Here is a 20,414-nt window from a genome sequence, read left to right as displayed (position 1 = left end):
TGAATGAATAAATATTAAAAGGTTTATAAAAATAAAATATTTTAAAAATTAAAAAAAAAAAAACATTTTCGGTTTTCGGTCTGACATTTTGTTTCGGTTTCGTTTCGGTTTGGAAATTTCCATTTCAGCGCACCTCTGGTCACAACCCATTAAAATGCAAGTACATTTTGCAGTGCACATCAATGTGAGTGTGGTAATACACTGCAAAGGTCTGAAAGAGCACTTAAAGTTACTTGAAATTCATTAAAAGTGAACTAAATGGTCTAAGGCCTGAAAATATAACCAGCAGATGTCTCCTCCATCCTGTACAGAGTATGGAAGAATCAAAGCATTTCCAAGTAAAAGCATTTAGTAAGCTGCAAATTCTGTTCAGCAAAGGCTGACACAAGTCCAGTCTATTTCCTTTTCTATATCAATTTCAGTTGATTGCAGCATGTAATGCGGATTGCAGCCCCTTGTCATTTTGTGGCGGGCAGCTCTCCTCCTGCAGAGCTCTACGTCTGTGCACACAATACTTGCAGGAGATTGCAATCAGACTGGATAAAAGGGTATGAATAATTTTGTGTCTGAATGATCAAAGTGTGCATATGCTATGCATTTTTAGTAAGCCAGAACTGGAAAATGTAGAATACCTAGCTAGCATATCAACAGACTTTATAACACTAACCTACACAATACTAGGTTATTGGTGACCATAGGGATTCCATTGAAAGTGGGACTGAATCAATGGCACAGAATCAACGCCCAGATAAAAATTAGAGGCACCGTACAGGTAGATTGCCAGGTAGTCTACCTATACAATGGACTTATGATTGCTAAGGGGTGGATTTCTCCTAAAGCTCCCCTGCACTCAGAGGGCCTATAGTGGACTCATGATTGCTAAGGGGTGAATTTCTCCTAAAGCTCCCCTGCACTCAGAGGGCGTCCCAAGTCACTGGAGTCACTTGCAAGCAGGTATTATTACAATTACATTTAGCTGACGTTTTGCAGGAGATGTTTTATTAAGCACACCTTTAGGACTAAACTAAAAAAGGTTCACCCCGTGTAGAGCTGGGAAAATGCTGTTTGCTTGACATTGCTACCACTAGATAGAGCCATGGCGATTAGAAAATTCCTCGGCTCCATCTAATGGCATTAATGCCGTGCGAATGGCATTCACCCAGTTTTAAAATAGGCAAACCCTTAAAAAAAAACAGCCCCAATGTGTGTAGGACAATATTAAGAAAGATGATGGGGGTTAAAGATATATTAAGCCGCCAATCAGAATTAAAACGTTTTAAAAGTACAGCTGTGATTGGGTAATGGCTAATGAATCAACATCATTACACCAGACTCACTCCTAAGTACCAGGAAGGTGCAAAGCTAAACAGCAAAATATGGCAGAGACATCAAAAATCAAAGTGGTGGAAAGGAATCACACATACCTTGTCAGGAATAAATAGTATCTCAATCATGTATTTAGCTTGTTGTCTGGGGTATTGCTTTATTGTTGTTCGATATCTGTTTGTTAAAGATAATGATTTAGTATCAAATATTAGATGAAGTTGATTTCTTTGTGTTTCAGGCCAAGAATTGAGCAGAACAGCCCTCTTAAAGCCCTGCTCTTTGACTCCACCTTTGATCATTATAGAGGAGTGGTAGCCAATGTTGCCCTCTTTGGTGGGGAGGTGAGCAAAGGCCACAAAATTGTGGCTGCTCACTCCGGGAAGAACTATGAAGTCAGTGAGGTTGGCATACTGACTCCTGAGGAACTGCCAGCTGATAAATTGTAAGTATTTTTATATTGTTAGGAGATCATTACTAGTAGGTGAAGTGATCTGGTGTTCTACATATAGAATTACAGTTTATATACTACTTGTGAAAAGTTTTTATTCAGGTCCCATGCACACAGGAATTAAAATACATGCTTCCAGGCACATTTGGAGCTCATTTCTAACCTGGAAGCATGTAATGCTTTTCTATGGCTGAATGCACACCTAGACATTCAGCAGTGTCTAGGTGCGTTCAGTCTAGCTCAGTTTACACACAAAAAATATTTTCTGCACCTCTGGACTTTTTAGTCCGCTTTTATGTGAAACCCAGGAACATCTTAACGTTGGAAGAAATGATCTGGGGAGCATATGTTGTATTTACTTTCCAGATAACCCGTGTTTGACGCATGAGGCCTAATGATGCTTTCTGTGTGTGTTTGTGCAATACATGTATAATATTTATTGACACTTATTGCATTTGATCTAAAAGATATTACTTGCTTGAATTACTCTTATTTGATTTATTAAGTGATCCTATTTTTCATAGGTACGCTGGTCAGGTGGGGTATCTAGTAGCTGGAATGAAAGAAGTACAAGAAGCACAAATAGGAGACACACTGTATTCATACAAGCAGCCAGTGGCGCCACTGCCAGGGTTTAAAGCCGCAAAGCCAATGGTGTTTGCAGGTGAGATGAATTTGGTTGGGTTCTGATTAACAATTTTCATAGTCAATACAAAACCATAAGGTCCATTGTATTCAGACATTCAAAGAAGGTAGTTGGCATGTATTTCTGACTAGTACCAAGTGGGCCTCAAGTGCTTGGTCTGATAGATGGTACACATGTACATGGGGGCTGGCATGACTTTGAGTCCTCACACCCCAAGCATTAAATACAACATTGTGATAGTAATCGCTATTGCTCTTCGTTCATTGCTCTTAATGCATAGTATTGAATGCTTTTCTGTAGCACTTGGCAATAGGAGAATAACATTAAAAATATAATCTGCCGTTAGGGAACATTTCCTCTCATTCAGTAGCAATTAGACTGAATTCTGTTCCTTTTAATATGTTTTACCTTGAGCAGGTTCCATTGGAATGTAGTGGTTATATTGTGTTCTGTCATATGTCATATGTATTGTGCAGAAAAATTGCAGGTTACTGCATATAGTGTGAACACAGCCTTAGGCAAGCCAATAAAATATTATTGGGAACTAATGTATTTGTCATTCATATTGTTCTGTATACATTGCTATGCAGTCAGGAATAGCAGCCATGCCGTGTTTTCTTCAAAACTTGTGCTTTGGTGCAACTGTGATCCCTGACTACAAAATGTCCTCCATCTATACTGTATTACTCAGACTTGCTTGCAGTGACATGCAGAGAAGGGGGTTCTGCACAGGAAAGCTGCATGTTTGAATTGTTCAGCATTGGGGTTGATTTACTAAAGCCAAAAAATGCTGTTCACTTTACAAGGGAATTTTTCACTGAGCTATGTGAATGAGGTGACGCTCAGCTGTCTTCCATTATCCAATCATGTGCAAGCAAACATACTGGTTTTTATTTTTCGTGCACGTGATTGGGTATTCTTTGCTATGTGCATTTTTACCACATTCCCTTGCAAAGTGAACCGCTTATTAGCCTTTAATAAACCAACCCGTTTGTTGGCACAGATACATTTGCACTGTGGTTTTGTTATGGGGTAGTTTGACATATAAATAACCCTTCTTGAAATTCTTCATTTATTGTCACCTTAACTCAAATAATTTTTAGAGAAACATATGTGGATTTTTTTTTTCTCGAAGTTTAATTTCTATTCAAATTTTAAAAGACTTTGAGGAACCATTCACCCTATTAATCTTTCACAACATTTGTTCTGTGTGAATAGACACAAAAATGAAAGTTCTTAGATAAACTGTACTTTTTTTTTTTTCAGGTTGCATCTATGTAATGCACTACTGCATTGTGACCACTAGATGGAGCTGTGGAGCATAGGAAATAAATATATCTAAGAACATTCATTTTTGTGACTAATCAGACAGAACAAACGTTCAGAAAGAGTCCAAAGACGAATGGCTCTGTAGACCCCTTTTTAATGAGATTCTTGTACACATTCTTTTATATTCTATCATTGGCAGCTGGTCTCATTCCATGCTTAAGAAAATTAACTTAATTATTTTTGAAAATGAAGAACTACACAGTTGGTTTTCTTTTTTTTTTTTTTTAAATGATACTGTACTGCAAATGCATTTAGCAGGAACACACAGTGAGGAATTTATCAAATCTGGAGCAGACAGAATCTGGAGCAGTTGTCCATCATAACCTATCAGCATCTATCTTTCATTTTCAAAGCTTAAAGGAGAACTATGGGGTTAGGGCTTTTCCCCATAGTTCTCCTTAGGGTAACGGGAGGACACAAACTAGCGTCCTCCCGTCACCCTAAGCTCAGTATACCGCGAGCTACAGCTCGCAGTATACTGAGATGCCGCAGTATACTGGGACGCAGCAGCTAAAGCGGATCCCGACAATTATGTCTGGATCCGCCCAGCTGTGTGAGTGACAGCTGACTCTGCCTATCTAGAGGCAGAGCCAGCTGTACACGCCCCCTCCCCCATCCGTTCCGCCAGTCAGCGCTGGAGGATCGGAGCGGGTAGGGGGGAATCCAGTCCCTCCCCTGTCACGGCAGAGAGCCGTGACAGGATCGAGAGGTGAGCGAACGCCGGTATTTGTTCGCTCACTTCCCGATCTACTGAGCCGACCTGTGACAGTCTCATTGCCACAGGTCGGCTAGAACTATGAGGGTGAGTGAAAAGCACTCACCTCATAGTTCTCCTTTAACTGAACAAACTGAAGATAGAAGCTGATTGATTGCCCTGGGCAACTGCTTCAGATTTTGTCTGCTCCAGTTTTGATAAACTCCCCCCATAATTTCAATTTGAAAAATTGCCCCCATAATTTTTATAAACCTATTAAAAAATTAAATAAAATGATTCAGCATTGGGACCTCAGACACTGACAGGATTGTGCCACATTGTCAGGAATTGTTGGTGCACTGCGGATTGATACGCAATGGTGATAAATAATGCATGCAAAGTCTCTCTTCAGTTTGTCTTTGAAGTTTTTTTTTTCTCTAGGCTGAATAATAAACTGAGATAAAATATTTGGATAATAAAATTTGAGATAAATATGTATCAGTTTTTATTTGACATGTCTCGTGTTGTGGAAGGTATGTTTCCGGTGGACCAATCAGAATATAACAATTTGAAAAGCGCTTTGGAGAAGCTGACGCTGAATGATTCCAGCGTGTCTGTTACCCGGGACAGCAGTGCAGCACTTGGAGCAGGATGGAGGTCAGTGTGCTGTCTGATAGGATACAAGAACAGTATTCGTATGTCTACAAAGAATGACAGAGCAGATCAATCTTGGAAAAGTCAAATATTATTCTAATGATCAGCTGAAAGTGTGAGATATTTGATATAAATTGAATTCCAAACAGGCATAATTCTTAGGTTATCATCAAAGAAGGAGAAGAATGATGACGCTTGAAAGATGATTAAGTTTGTTGTTTGTATCTAAAGTAATATGACTGGAAATTATTTTATATTATTCATAAACTATCGGCGCTGGTTTGGGAAGCCTGCATATTATTTTATATGAATACATATCATTTTTGTTCTGTTTATCAGAAATGTAGTCAGGGTTTTGATATTGTACTGAAGGTATTCACATGTCTCATTCCATCAAATATTCCAATAATAAGAGGATTATTCCTCATTTCAGGACAGCAAGGACTATGCAAATTATTTATTTTTTGCTCCTTCAGCCAGATGCACATCCAGAACTTCTGGTGTAAAGTGCAAATATAACCTAATATTATAAAGCCATTTAGTGCATACATCTGTTTCAGGCTTTTTGGCCATAATCAGTACAGAGTGTCTTGGGACCCAATGAGACCGCATAACCATACAGGTTATGGCGAAAAGGGAGTAAAGCATTATAAAAGTCCTCCAACCGAATTGATGCACAGATCAGTAAAGTTTCCTTAGAACAGAAGGTATTCACATGTCTCATTCATCATATATCCCAAAAATAAGAGGCTTATTCCTCATTTCAGGACAGTGAGCAGAGCAATGAAAATTATTACTTTATGCCCCTTTGGGTCGGTTCACGACACAAACAGTGCGTTCCAGAGCATTCAGCCTCTGGAACCCGGCCGACTCCCTGCATTCAGAGGCTGGAGGGGGCATGGCGTTGAAGTCAATGGCACCGCAGCCATGTCCCCCACCCGCAGTGTGATCCCCTGCACCCGGACACGTGGCATGTTAGTGCCTGCATTCTGGTCCAGTGCGATCTGCAAAAATAGTGCTTGCAGCATTTTTGCAGATTGCACTGGACTGGAACGCAGGCACTAATGTGCCACGTGTTTGGGTGCGCTCAAGGGGGTGGTGCCATTCACTTCAACGCATCACCACACCCTCTCCTGCCCCTGAACGCAGGGAACGTGCCATTGTATGTTCCAGAGGGGGAGCACTCTGGAACGCACTCTTTGTGGAGTGAACCGGCCCTTCAGCCAGATGCACAATAAGAACCTCTGGTGTACTGTGCAAATATAGCCATTCATGCCAAACTACATAGAGCTGTTTCAGGCTGTTTGACCATCATCAGGGCAGTGTATGGAAACCATGGCTTCTATGGAGTAGGGCTTGGGACCCAACAAGACCTTATGCTTATGGTGAGAAGGGGCTAAAACAACCTTCCAACTGAATCCATGAATAGCGCAGTAAAGCACTCTTAGAACAGGCAATATTCACATGTCTCTTTCCATCACATAACCAAACCTAAGAGGATTCCTGATTTCAGGACAATGAGCAAAGCCATGCAACTCATTGCTTTATGCCCTGTTAAACAGATGCACATCCAGAACTGCTGGCTGGCACTGATTCAGTGGAAGGCTTTTAGATTGCTTTAGTCCCTTTTCACCAAAACCTGTATAATTTGACTGTCTTGTTGGGTCCTAAGCCCTGCTCCACAGAAGACATGGTTCCATACACTGCATGGTCTTTATTACAGGAAGCTCCTTCACGTAAGTGAAGGCCAGAAGTGGTTTTGTGCTGGATTACTGCACAGATCTGAAAGAAATACACAAAAGACACCAAGTACCAATACAAATGCCTCTTGTACAGTATTTAGACAGTTTTGATTATCCTTTTAATGCATGGCACTCTAACCACTTTATGTCTAGTATGTTTTTCAATACGTTTTGGGAGATGTGACAGTTTGACAATTGTTGAACTAAACTAAACCAGATTAGTAGGACATGCATGGAAAGTTTTACTTTTTCAGGGGAGAAAATACATCCAAACATAGTAACACGTTTCATGTGTTCTTTTCTTCAAATGTTTTAGATCAAATAACTTTAGATCTAATAAATATTTACCAAACCAATGTACATCCCTTGTAATAACTGAAGAAATGTATTGATTTGATAAGAGTGTATTTTTTTTTGCATGACCTGTTTACATTGCTGCTCTCTGATCAGGTACAGTAGCTATATAAATGATGTATGTCACGAACTATATACCTGCACAGGTTAGGTTTTCTTGGGCTTCTACATATGGAGGTTTTTAACCAACGTCTGGAGCAGGAATACAATGCTTCCGTGATAATGACCTCACCAACAGTCCCATACAAAGCAGTGCTTTCCTCACCAAAACTTATCAAGGTAAGATGTGTGCAGATCTACAGTACATTCATCCCCTATCAATTCATGTGTGTCAGAATACAAGGAGAGCATTGTTGGCTTAGAATAGTCTTTGTTAATCTTTAGCAATTAACCATTTCCTGTCCATAATCTGTAGATTAAGGTTCCTCTACATTCCCTTTTACAGCTTGGAGCATGCATCTGTGTGCTCCTGTAAGCCTGCATGTTACTGACATTTGATTTCAAAGTGAACCTGTATTTTGCCCATTCAGGGCACAGTAATTCACTTAATTAGGTTCAGTGAGCATGGTTTAAGCTTCAAGAAGGCTGACTTGGAGCTTACACAGGGCTAAGGAACACCCCCACCCCACCTTCACCTTCATGACATCACTTGAGCCTATTGATTGGCCTGCCAGGTATCTAGCACTGCATCATGGGAGGAGTGGAAAGGAAGTCATAGGCCCACTCTTAACCAGATGAACCAGATTTGTGTTGTTTCCAATGTTGGGGAACAGTTGCAGGCACTTTTAAGTTAACATATTACTTTCCCCTGAATGGGAAAAGTACAGACTCCTATTATTATTATTATTATTATTATTATTACTACTACTACTACTATACAGGAATTAAATAGCACCAAAACTTTGAATAGTGCTTTACAATGTAAAGCAAGACAGAGCAGTTACAAAACAATTCAAAACGAGGGTTAGGAGGGCCCTGCTCCTTGGAGCTTACAATCTAAAAGGGAGGTGTAAATTATACAAAAGGTAACTGTAGGAGGGGGGTTGCTGAAGAAGGTAGAAGTTCAGTCATTTGGTAGAGGAGGGGTAGGCTTCCTTTAAAGAAGAAGTCCCATCTTGTATTATTTTTCACAGCTCAGTCACTCCCACAGTGTATGTTATTTTTATGCCATGTTTCTCTATGGCGTAAAAACTGAGATCCAGACTTTGATGGCTCATCCCTCCCATGCTCTGCAAAGGAGAAAACCTCTTGATTGACAGCCCTTATCTCATCTCATTATTTCTGGGCTTACAGCAATGCAGAGGGAGGCGGCATTCTTTTACAGGAATTGGCAAAGGCACAAGAACTGGAAGGCGAGCCTTATTTTGTGTTAGGAAAGTGCAGAGACTAGGGATGCACCGATGCTGATACAAGTATCGGTGCAGATAACAGAACGAGCAAGCTGGTATCACTACTCAGTATCGACGAGTACCGGAAGCAAACTTTTGGTATTTGTAAAAAAATGGTATCGGTGCATCCTTAGCAGAGATAAGAGCTGTCAATCAACAGTCCGTCTCCTTTGCAGAATGTGGTCGGAAATGAAGAGGAGTGAACTGTCAAGGTCCGTATCTCCGTTTGAACTCCACACAGAAGCAACATACACTCTACGATATAGGTCACTGAGCTGTGAAAAATTATACAATTATATATAGATATATAATGCATCCCTTATTTATTGTGTGAAAGACCACTTTTCACAAAAAAGCCACGTGGCACTGGTAAAGGTTCTGACCCAAAATGTTAGAGCTGTCAGCAGAACAGAAGGTGAGAGGGAATATTCTAACAGGGACACCTGTTCTAGTGACAACTGTCTATGAGGCAATTTTACACTCGCTTCCTATTGTGCCCATTTCACATGAAGTGAAGGGACGCAGGCAGAGGTTCGTTCTCTATTAATTATTTCTCCAATAATATATTCTAGCAATACACTTTTAGTACGTTTTGCCTTTTTAGTTTGTATAATTGACCTGCTTGCATAGTAAGTAGGTTTTGAATCTATAATAGTAACATTGGTAGTTAACATGCCTTTCTTTATGCACAGATGCATTTTCCTGTAAGATAATACATCCTGATTGCTTTACGAGTATATCTCTCATTATTACCCTTTTAAATCATGTTTACCTGAAAATATCGTCAATACGAACAGTCAGCTGTATAACTTGTTATCTGTGTAATTTAGGATATATGTCAATATCTATATAATTGATAAATATTTATAGCCTTGTCACATAACATAAATAGTTTGATTTCGGTTAACTAGTCCTCCACATGTATAGCTTGTGCTCTGAATTGTGTGCCATGCCACATATCATATTCTCATCACATATTCCTCAGTTTCCTCTCTGCCCCTTATTCTATTCAGCTTTGTCTTTTATAGGTCAGCCATCATCTCAATGTCTATCCTCTGACATTTTCCAGAGCTGCTGCCAGTGGCTAAAAGGTCCCTCAGCCAGTTTCCCTTGCCTCCAGCATGGTCATGACTGATATTGCTAAACTAAGATTCAATCTTCTTGTGTCACCGGCCAGAGTGCATCCACGGGAGAGCGGGTGGCAGGAAAACATTTCATATTTCTGAGCATCTGTCATGGTTTGCTGTAAAAACCCAGCAGGGAAATGAACTCTGCCCCTCTCCATCCCAAAAAACTTGGGTGGAGTTCTATTTCTGCTTCATGGTTACCCTACAGCACCCCTGAGCACTGTCTGTTGTTTTATATTTTGTCTCCATTCATGAGAAGTTCTTGCTGTTTATATACCATAATTGTTATATAGATCTCACAAAGCTTCTCTGATGTGTGCTGTTTCTGGGTTTGTTTAGGAATATGGAGCACAAGAAATTACAATTGTAAATCCCTGTGAGTTTCCTGATAAGACTGTAGTGTCAGAATACCTTGAACCTATGATACTGGGCACAGTCATCACTCCAGACGAGTTCCTCTCAAAGATAATGTCACTTTGCCAGGTTAGTACATTGTTTTTTTTATGCTGAAAAGAACCTGCAACTATTGAATTCATCACCATCTTGTTTGATAGAAAATATGACATCTGCTATTCTACTTTATTTGCAAAAAAAGTCTGCTTTCAAAGCTTCCTTGCTCTATAGAGCTGGCTTGACTCTCTGCTGAGAGATGAACTTCATTGTCCTTTTTTGGACCTCCACTCTGTATATTCCTCTTTGTGTCAGCCAGTGGAGTGGATCGAAGCAACTGAGGAGTACAAGAGTTGGCTGAGCTGGTAGAGATGAGCTGGATTAGAAGGAAGAATGCTGTGGAATGGAGGAAGAATGCTGTGGAATGGAGGAAGAATGATGTGGAATGGAGGAATGTGGAATGGAGGGAGAATGATGTGGAATGGAGGGATATGGAATGGAGCAAGAATGATGTGAAATGGAGCAACAATGATGAGGAATGGAGGAAGAATGATGTGGAATGGAGCAACAATGATGAGGAATGGAGGAAGAATGATGTGGAATGGAGGAAGAATGATGTGGAATGGAGGAAGAATCATATGTAATATAGGAAGCCAAACATCGATTTTTCAGTCGACTTTTGGTAAAAGAAGTGGGCTGAAAATTGTCAGCTGAACATAGATTTAACTGATGCAGCTTAATTTCACCATAGATTTACTCCTATAAAATTTAGGCTCTAACAAAATAAAATATTAAATACACACCAAACGATCATGTATATTGTTATATGCAGCCTCAGGACTAGTCATGGCTGCTACCTTCCTGATTTGTCCTGCTTGATGACAGTTAACAGCATATAGAGATATTCTTTGCCATAGCATTGAATTTATGATTCTGTGACTGAAAATACAAGGCTGCAGTGATACCTGTGTTTAGGTGTGGAAGCTCTTGGGAGTCTGGATGAGCCATGGAGAGCAGGAAACATAAGACATAAACCCAAAGTGCAGGGTCATTGTGCATGAGTGATGGTATGAAAATCTGAATACTATAAGAAGTCGCACCTTTATGTTTTATAATCACTTGTACGTGGGATTCTGTAAATCTGTGTAGAAGTACAAGAATAAACATCTAAAATCACTAAAATGTATTTGTGTTTGCAGTCCCGGCGTGCTGAACACAAAAGTTTTGTCTATATTGACGAGCACAGGATCATGCTGAAATTTCTGTTTCCTTTAAATGAAGTGGTGGTGGATTTTTATGATAACCTAAAGTCTCTGTCATCTGGATATGCAAGGCAAGTCCCACAGACATTTCTCATTCTGTATATCCTATAGGCCAATTTGTTCCTTGAAATTAGTCTTTCATTTTCTCAGTGCAAACCTATTTTTTTTTTTACAAAACTAAAGTTTTTGGGTGAAACTCTGAAGGTAAACACACGAAGATGGTAACCACTTTTTGGCTTCACAATATTCTCGGGATCCACCCGGATGCATGATTGGCAGCTGGCTCCGCCTCTCTAGATCTGAAGCAAGCTGTGCTAAAAACATATAATTTATGTAAAAATTTTAAAACCGTAAAAATAGACTGGACTTTTTTTAAAGCAGTTGGTGGGGTTGAGGGTTTTCAGGGATATGCTGCTTGTGGCAAGCTTATTACAGTTTTATATAAAGAACATATTTGTGATAAGTGGATGAGAAGTCACAGCCACAAAGCAACCCTGCAGAAAAGAGGAGGGGAAAAAAAGCAGGAATATGTGACACTGCAGTTGTCAAGAACAGCTTGTATCAAGGGAAAATCTGAGAAACGAGAAGATGTATGCCCGTAACTCCTGGTATATATTTTAGTTAGGGATACACCACTACTGTTTTTTCAGTATCGAGTACCGTTATTTTTTCCGGTACTCACCGATACCGAATACCCCGGAAATCCCATTGAGGAAGGCAGGCGGCGTGTAATGTTCCTGATTAGCCGGGAAGCCGTCTTAATGCTCCCTCATCACCAGGTGACGAGGAAGCATGGAGCCAGTTTTCTGGCCAATCAGGAAGCTGGGGTCGGGTAATGACACACCACCTGGCTTCCTGATTGGCCAGCCTCCCGACCATTCAGGAAGCCGGGTGGTGAGTCATTACACGCTGCCCGGCTTCATGATTGACCAGGAAGTCACCTCCATGCTCCCTTGTCACCAGGTGACGAGGAAGCATGGAGCCAGCTTTATGGCCAATCAGGAAGCCAGGGGGGCGGGTAATTAGTCACCTCCTGGCTTCCTGATTCGGTAGCTTCCCGACCAATCAGGAAGCAGGGTGGCAAGTTATCACACGCTCCCTCATGCTCCCTTATCACCAAGTGACTAGTATCGGTATCTGTGCATTCTTAATTTTTGTAGTTAAAGAAATTGGCAGTGAGACCTAGGAAGCCAGAAATGTATATTTGCCTAAATGCTGGTATAGTGATTTAATCAAAACTGGACAGCCAGACAAACAAGGAATTTGTATCTTTCATTAACTGAGGTCCATATGGCAGGCTGTTACCATATCAGTTATTCAGAAGATATCTTTGGCCATATATAGGGAAAAAGAGTGGTATTCCCACAAACGAATAAAATGGAAACACAATTTCCTGGCTGTTTTAGGCTTCACAGTAGTTGCTCTTCCCCAAAATGCAGGACTTAGGGGGCGGATTCTCTCTCTCTGTTTAGGTGATGATCCTGCACTTTGATATGGAGCAGCCTGTGTTACCTGTAAACCAGTGTAAAGAGAACCTGGCAGAAATGTTATTAACCCTTGCAGTGGGGCTACCCCCACACTGCAAGGGTAACCTGCTTGTTTTTATTATTTTATTATTCAGTAATGTTTGGTTGTACGCCGTTTACTGCTTTATAAGGTAAATTAGTAAAATGATGCATTTTATGTAAATCACAGCAATTTCTAATTTTTTATTTTCATATTGCAGTATAAATATTTTGTGTGCGTGCGTGCGTATAACACAATATATAGGCCAAACTAATCCGATTATTCTACTTTGTGCATTTTGTCCTTTTTCAGTTTTGATTATGAGGATGCAGGTTACCAAGCAGCTGACCTGATAAGAATGGATATTTTATTGAATGGGCGCTCTGTGGAAGAACTAGTGACTATAGTACATAGGTAAGAAGTGTTACAAGGAAAATTGTATAAACAAACACTAAGGGATCCATTTATAAAGCAGTAATATGAACGGCACCCATACCACCGCTTTTCTACAAAACCAACCCTAGCGCATTTATAAAGCTCTCCTGTGTGCTTTATAATCACTTTATAAATTCCACCAACTGTCATTTCACCTACAGTCAGTCTTGACTTATCATGGGTTTTAATTAGTTGACAGTAAGCTGTTGGCTGTGTTCACTTATTACTATTTATTAGAATAAAGTTTTTCAATTTTCTACTACTGTGGTTTGTCCCAATCTTTAGTTAACCCTTGAACTGCCTCCACCTGGGAGTCCGTTCGATCCTGTTTTTCGGTATACTCTAATTTGGTTACTGATATGGTAGATAAACCCATCTAAAGGGTTATTACACAATGTGGAAGTTAACCATGAGTGCAGAGGGAGGAATTGTGTAGATCTGGCTTAATCTGGTAAAAATGGGGTATAAATTTGGTTGAAGGCTGGGTGAAACGTCTGCGTCTCTGTGTGTGTGCCAGGTGTGAGCTAAAGAGAATAGTCCGGTTCCGCTGATGTTTAGTCTGTTAGAACAACTGGGTGGCAGGTGCCTTGATTCTGTATGAGCACATTTTTTTTTAGAGCTTTTTTTTGTGACAACAGATATGATAAAAAGATGATAAAGGAAATGTGTATCTTCTGTTATTCAGGGAAAAAGCCTATTCAGTCGGTAAATCAATCTGTGAAAGGTTACAAGATGCTATTCCAAGACAACTGTTTGAAATCGCTGTACAAGCAGCTATTGGAAGTAAGGTCATCGCAAGAGAAACGTAAGTCTGTAGAGAGTGAAATGGATATCCTCAATTTTATGTCCTCATGATCAGTCTGTCAACAATTACAACTACAAGTAAATTATGCTTAAAGCCCAACTCTGGGCACACTAACCTTCCCGGGAATAAAGTAGCCAAATACACGTTTGCCTCAAAGCTACCTTCCGTCCTGTACGTTTTCTTCCACATTCTGTACTCTCGGCTCCAGGGTGGGGTGGAGACATGACCTCAACGCTGTGGTCAATGAGTCCTGACCAAAAATACAGGAGGAGCTGTACTAATCCTGGCATGTAAACCAGCAGATTTTTGGGATGTAGAAGAAAGTGTACGTGACAGGTGGTGGTACAGGCGTGTTTACTTGCTTTAACCCAGGTAAGGTCAGTGTGCCTTTGAGTTGTGCCTCAAAACTGTATCTCTAACCAGAATTGTATTTCTTGTTCTTTCCTTTTGGATAGAATAGGTAACTCTTTGAACCCATGCCTTATTTTGGGGTGGAGAGGCTAGACCATTCATTTTATTTTTCTTCTGTGGAAGAAAGTGAGGAGAAATCTGCACTGGGGATTTAGACAGCAGTAAAAGGTAGCAGAGGTTCTAATATTCCCCAACCTGCTAAAGGGTTTTATTACCATTTGTGTTCCTCTTAAAGCAATCTGCCCTGGTGACAACATTATGACCAGGACAGGAGGCAATGCAGAATTCCAGAAAGAGGACACAGACGTGAAAACAAATGTACACATAATATTTATCCCCTATCTAAATATTTACAAAAAATAAAAAAGGACTACAAATACACTTTAAAGGCGAAGTTTACCTTTCTGACCACGTTTCATGTTACACCATATTTTGGGTGTAATATGAAACATGGTCGCATTGCAAACCCCCTCCTATACTTAAACTGAATCGCAGTGTTCCTCTCGCTGCAGGCTGCTGCTTTTTTATTTTATTTGGCGAGGCGTGCTCGGCCAAGCCCACACAGACGCATCATCCAATCACAGATCCTTTGACAGGATCTGTGAACTGAGACGCTAAAGGACTTCTCAATAGTATTTCTAAATTAAATACAATTGCGGTAACATCACTGCACTTGTAGTCCATTCATCCTTCCTCCTGTCCCTGTTACTTAATGTCCTTGCCTCGGTACAGATATGGATGGGAGGAAGAATCTGAAGGAGCCGGAGCATTGCACCTGCAATCCACTGATCGCAGTAGCAATGCTTTATTGGCTCCAATGCAAAAAATAATAATAATAAATAAACATGTTTTTCTTTTCTGAACAGTGCATTTATTTATTTTTGTAAATGGAATTGTTTAATCGTCGGGTCTTTTCTGCCCGTGCGTGCCTGCTAGGGGGCGCGTGCGAGCAGAAAATAATTGCCGTCTGGAGACGGCAACCCGCAAATGCAGCAGTGCCGTCCGTCCGTTTTTTTACTACGGGCGGACGGCAAGAGGTTGAGAATTTAAATCTTAGGCCTTATGTTGTTATAAATGTGCAGGTGTAGTTGTTATATACCTTACTGGTGACTGACTCTTCAGGTTAAACCCGGAGATGAAAAGTCACGTAAAGCCCCCTAGCTCAGCAATGGCTAATCACCATAAAACAAATATTTAGGGTGAATACAGCGTACTTTCAGCTTTCCCTCGAGATAAGTTTGAGACTTTCCAAGATCCTTCATGGGTGACCTGCATATGATCTCGTGTTAGGTTACTTTTGCATCCCCATTAACTTTATGGGGAGAAAAGCAGTTCTGATGTGAGCAAAGTCCATACAAGATCGTGGCTGCAGAGTAGTATATCTAACGAACTAACTAGACCTCTGCACACCTATGGAAGTATCTACATTGGTAATTTGTGAACTCCGGTATATTAGTAGTAGTTCTTTTATATGAATACAATTTTAGTTTATGACCCTGTAAGTGCAACAAAAAAAGTTTTGTATTTAAGAGTTAAATAAAGGATCAGGCAGGACAGTAAAATATACTGTAAATATGCAATATGGCAAACAGTAATGTCTACAGAGAAACCATCACAGCACTGCATACCTAAACACCCTTGATGAATATTTAGCACCCGATAAACAGATGATGATGTGACAACTAGTAGCTGCCAGGGAATGTACAGTTCCAAGAGGAGAGTATTTGCCCAAGTATAAAAACTAAACTAAACAAGAATTCCTTAGAAGCAACACGTACTAATGTGCTGGAATGGCTGAGTCCAGATTGCAGTCCTATAGAGTATTTGTGGCAAGACATGAACATGGCTGTTCACTCATGATCCCCATGCAAGCTGACATGTGGAAAAAATAGCAGTTTCCAAATACACAAAGCTGATAGAGATCAATCCACACCAAGTCAAGGCTGTCATTTCTCTATCCAATAAATACTAACTTGAAGGGGGGTGTATACTTGTGCAATCAGTTTTTTTTAATTTTTATATTCATTGTAAATTTCAAGGAGGTAAATCATTTTTTTTAGGGACTGTAGCTGGGTTAGACCCTTTTCTATGGATCTTTTTTAATTATACAGTTTTATATTATGGTGACACTTTTTTTACTGGCATTTATTATATTTACAAAAACTTAATTTTACAGAATTAAAGCATACAGAAAGAACGTTTTGGCAAAATGTGTAAGTAATACTTGGTTGTCATAGAGACAACTTTTGAATTGCCTTTAGTACCCTTGTTTATTCTGTGATTTCTCCTAATAGTAATGGATTCCTGCACATGTTGGTTCTATGTAGATAACCGGGATCTGTTATCTTTTTTGAACATTTTTAAAGTGTATTTCTGCTTTTGCAGCCAAATTGGGATAACACCTTCTTTATATTTGTTACAAGTTTCCATTTATATAGCATAGCTTAAGTTTTTATTTAAAAATTGCTCTACACTGTGCGAATTTCAGCCAGGTTCTTGATGAACCGGGCAAAGCTTGCACAGTGGGTGCCCCTATAAGGGGCTCCTAAATGTCTATTTTTATTAGAATTCCAGCACCAGACCAAACTGAACTCCCCTCGCCATGCAGTAGCAGAGAGGATCATTGCTTTCTATGTGGAAGCTGCAATCTCTCTGCAGTGGTCTGAGTCGCCCGTGCTGATTAGTAGCTAGAACTGTGAAATCAGCAGGGAGCATGAGCTTTAGCTGTGACTTACAGTGGTGTGTCAGACTGCTGGACATGCGGACGCAGAGGGACATACCATTACGGCAGCAAAGGCGGGGACAGAGGTTAGAGTGAGTATAACTTTATGTTCCTCCCTAGACCAAAAGGAGCAGTTAATAGTTTTCCTTGGAATTCTGCTTTAAAGATTTACTTCCACCTATCACCGGATATATTCAAATCTATTGGGGTTTTTTTGGTTACACTTTACTTTCAAAACCAATTATGTGCTCCACAGGGACCCCAAACTCAGGTCCTTACTATATGTAAATTTCTGTTTTGTGCTCTCTGCATCCCAGGAGTTAAAAAGCATGCCTTCTCTAAGGGATTTCCTGAAATGCAGAGAACGCGTACCCTACTTGTATATTTAGAAAAATGTATTCAGATATTCCGTTCTGTATTTCTTTTCAATGATCAAAGTGTTTCAAGCTTCCCTTTTATTGTTTTGGTAGCTTAGAATTTGGGAGTTTTGGAAATTTGGTTGTCATCTGTTTAGCACTTACTCAGAAGTTTGTGCGAAGCTTGACAGTTTTCTTCCATAAATATGTCTGAGCCGATTAAATATTAAAGCACTACATGGCAAAGTTGCAGAACACGGATTGCTTGCGGAAGGGTTTCTAGACTTTAACAAACCTTTAAAAGTTTCCATTCACACCTTTTTGGGCTTTGATGTAACAAAGGAAAAAAAAACATTTTAGAACTGAGCTGAACTTATTGCAACACACATCAACACAAGTAAAAGTTAACTTTCAGTTTGTTTCCATTTTCATAAAAGAAAAGCAATGAGCATTTAGCACTGGTAACTTTTTTTTTTTGCTGGGAGAGAGTATTGGCTAAAAATCTGTACCTCATACTATGAAACCATCTCGCCTACTAGATGGACCTAGGCCATTGTAGGAATTAAGAGCATGGGTGATCCTGTCTTAAGGTGCCCATATATAAGAAACACTCAGGTATTTTAACTTTTTTAGTATCTACCTGTTTCTTATTCATAAACAACATGGAGATTGGAATAAATAGTTCAATCTCGGTGTTTGCGGATAATACCGATCGGTGTAGAGAAGTCAATTCTCAAAACATAAAATTCACTTCAAAAAGACCGAGATAAAATTGGGGCCTGGGCTGCAAGATGGCAAATGCAATTTAATATTGAAAAATGTAAGGTTCTGCACATGGGAGCATAGAACGTGTCCTGATAAAGTACTACTTGGGGGTGTTCCACTGGGGAAGTCAGACATGGAGAAAGATCGCCTCCAGAAAAGAAAGGGTGTTTGGCACCCGCGCACAGCTTCCAGAGTTCAGTTTCCTTTTAAAGCTAAACATGTGGCATTATCTAGTGTCTCAGGAGTTTTACATGTACACACCTCCAATTCATTTAGTTCAGCAACTGCAAGAAGAACTTTACTAATTAAGATTGTAGCAGCAACTGACTTGTTTCCTATTTCTTGGCAGTATGGAGGTGATATCACCAGAAAGATGAAGCTTCTGAAGAAGCAAGCTGAAGGAAAGAAGAAACTGAGGAAAATTGGCAATGTGGAAGTTCCAAAAGATGCATTTATCAGTGTGTTAAAAAGAAAGACGGACAAATGACACCATGAACTGTCTATATGCCCCCCCCACATATTCTACAATGAACACGATGCATCAGACCATGCTTCCTCCACAGTTTATCTTCTGTATGACTCATGTTTAAAATGAAAGTATAGGAGGAAAATGGCCTATTATTAGAAAATCTAGGGCCCATTCAGACTAATGTGGCCTCTTCCACACTCATTATCCTAAGGTAGCTGCCAATTCACTATAATGGGCAGGAAAAAAAAAGCCACACGACTGTTTTAGAAATGCAACACACCATATAATGCACATTATAAGCTGTGGTGTGCTGAAGTGCATTAGCCCCTGCTGTACGGTGCTATTCACAATAAGTGCAATGCACCACACATAGTGCCATATGTTGTGGTAATGGGCAAGTGTTAATGGGCCTTAAAAGGGTTGTGTTTTATGAGCTTTATTTTCTTATACATTTTGTATAATTAAAATTGGGAACCCTTATTCAAGAGGGTTGTTTTCCCAGACTCAAGCCTGGTGTCTGTATCTGTGTCCTGGTATGGTATGAACAGCATGGTGTAGTCCAGGAGTAGGCAACCATGGCACTCCAGTGGTGATTAAAGGAGAACTATGGGGTTTGGGCTTTTCCCCATAGTTCTCCTTAGGGTAACGAGAGGACACAAACTAGCGTCCTCCCGTTACCCTAAGCTCAGTATACCGGCTACAACTCGCGGTATACTGAGACACCGCAGCTGAAGTGGATCCCGACAATTATGCCGGGATCCGCCCAGCTGCGTGAGTGACAGCTGGCTCTGCTTATCTAGAGGCAGAGCCAGCTGGACCCTCCCCCGTCCGTTCCGCCAGTCAGCATTGGGGGAGGGGGGAATCCAGCCCCTCCCATGTCACAGCAGAGAGCCGTGACAGGATTGAGAGGTGAGCGAACGCCGGTATTTGTTCGCTCACTTCCCGATCTACTGAGCCGACCTGTGACAGTCTCATTGTCACAGGTCGGCTAGAAATATGAGGTGAGTGAAAAGCACTCGCCTCATAGTTCTCCTTTTAAACTAGACTGACAGCCACAGGCAAGACAAGGCATGACAATGGGAGCACTGGGGTTGCCCACCCCTTGTCTAGTCAAACAAAAAAAGAGGGAAGAAAAAGCAGATGTAAAATGTGGCAAAGTAGTCAAGCAAGGAATGACTGCAGTTCTGAAGAAGATGGTAACCTGTGTGCAGCTGTAATACTCGTATGAAACCAATTGCCTATTCCACACAATTACTAATTTTACCAAAGGTGAAAAAAAATATATATTTGTGGTCATCCTAAAGACAATGCTGTGTCAAGTCTTTCAGCCTCTCATTGTATTGCTAGTAATGGTACCTGTATCCTAGTTGCCAAAATTGAGTACAGCTGCCCGATGAGTCATCCCCTACCCCATTATATATTCACTAACTGGTACGTGTTCTGGTATTTAGATGAAAGCTGAATTCCAGGCACACAGCTAAATACACATATTATGTGCTGCTTCTGCCAAAGATTTGTCATTTTGGCCAGCTTGTAATACAATGATCATTCTGCCACTTCTTGCTTTAGCATTAATGCTTCCTAC

General features: G+C 40.4%; 1 protein-coding gene across 1 annotated transcript in view; it reads left to right on the top strand.

Annotated features, from left to right (window-relative positions):
• The window catches only part of GUF1 (GUF1 homolog, GTPase), a 36,240-nt gene extending 17,217 nt beyond the window's left edge, over positions 1-19,023 (top strand). Inside the window, exons 8-17 of the mRNA XM_018564572.1 lie at positions 1,565-1,768; positions 2,299-2,438; positions 4,977-5,100; positions 7,340-7,472; positions 10,048-10,191; positions 11,298-11,431; positions 13,179-13,280; positions 13,987-14,106; positions 16,694-16,730; positions 18,710-19,023. Coding sequence (XP_018420074.1) covers positions 1,565-1,768; positions 2,299-2,438; positions 4,977-5,100; positions 7,340-7,472; positions 10,048-10,191; positions 11,298-11,431; positions 13,179-13,280; positions 13,987-14,106; positions 16,694-16,730; positions 18,710-18,847 — 1,276 coding nt within the window. The 3' untranslated portion in view covers positions 18,848-19,023. The remainder of the gene's footprint in view (positions 1-1,564; positions 1,769-2,298; positions 2,439-4,976; positions 5,101-7,339; positions 7,473-10,047; positions 10,192-11,297; positions 11,432-13,178; positions 13,281-13,986; positions 14,107-16,693; positions 16,731-18,709) is intronic.
• Positions 19,024-20,414: the final 1,391 nt, after the last annotated feature.

This window comes from Nanorana parkeri, unplaced genomic scaffold (genome assembly GCF_000935625.1).
Source record: "Nanorana parkeri isolate BGI_ZX_2015 unplaced genomic scaffold, ASM93562v1 scaffold24, whole genome shotgun sequence".
Lineage (NCBI taxonomy): Eukaryota > Metazoa > Chordata > Amphibia > Anura > Dicroglossidae > Nanorana > Nanorana parkeri.
Note: the sequence above shows the minus strand (reverse complement) of the source record. Positions and strands in the feature narration are given on the sequence as shown.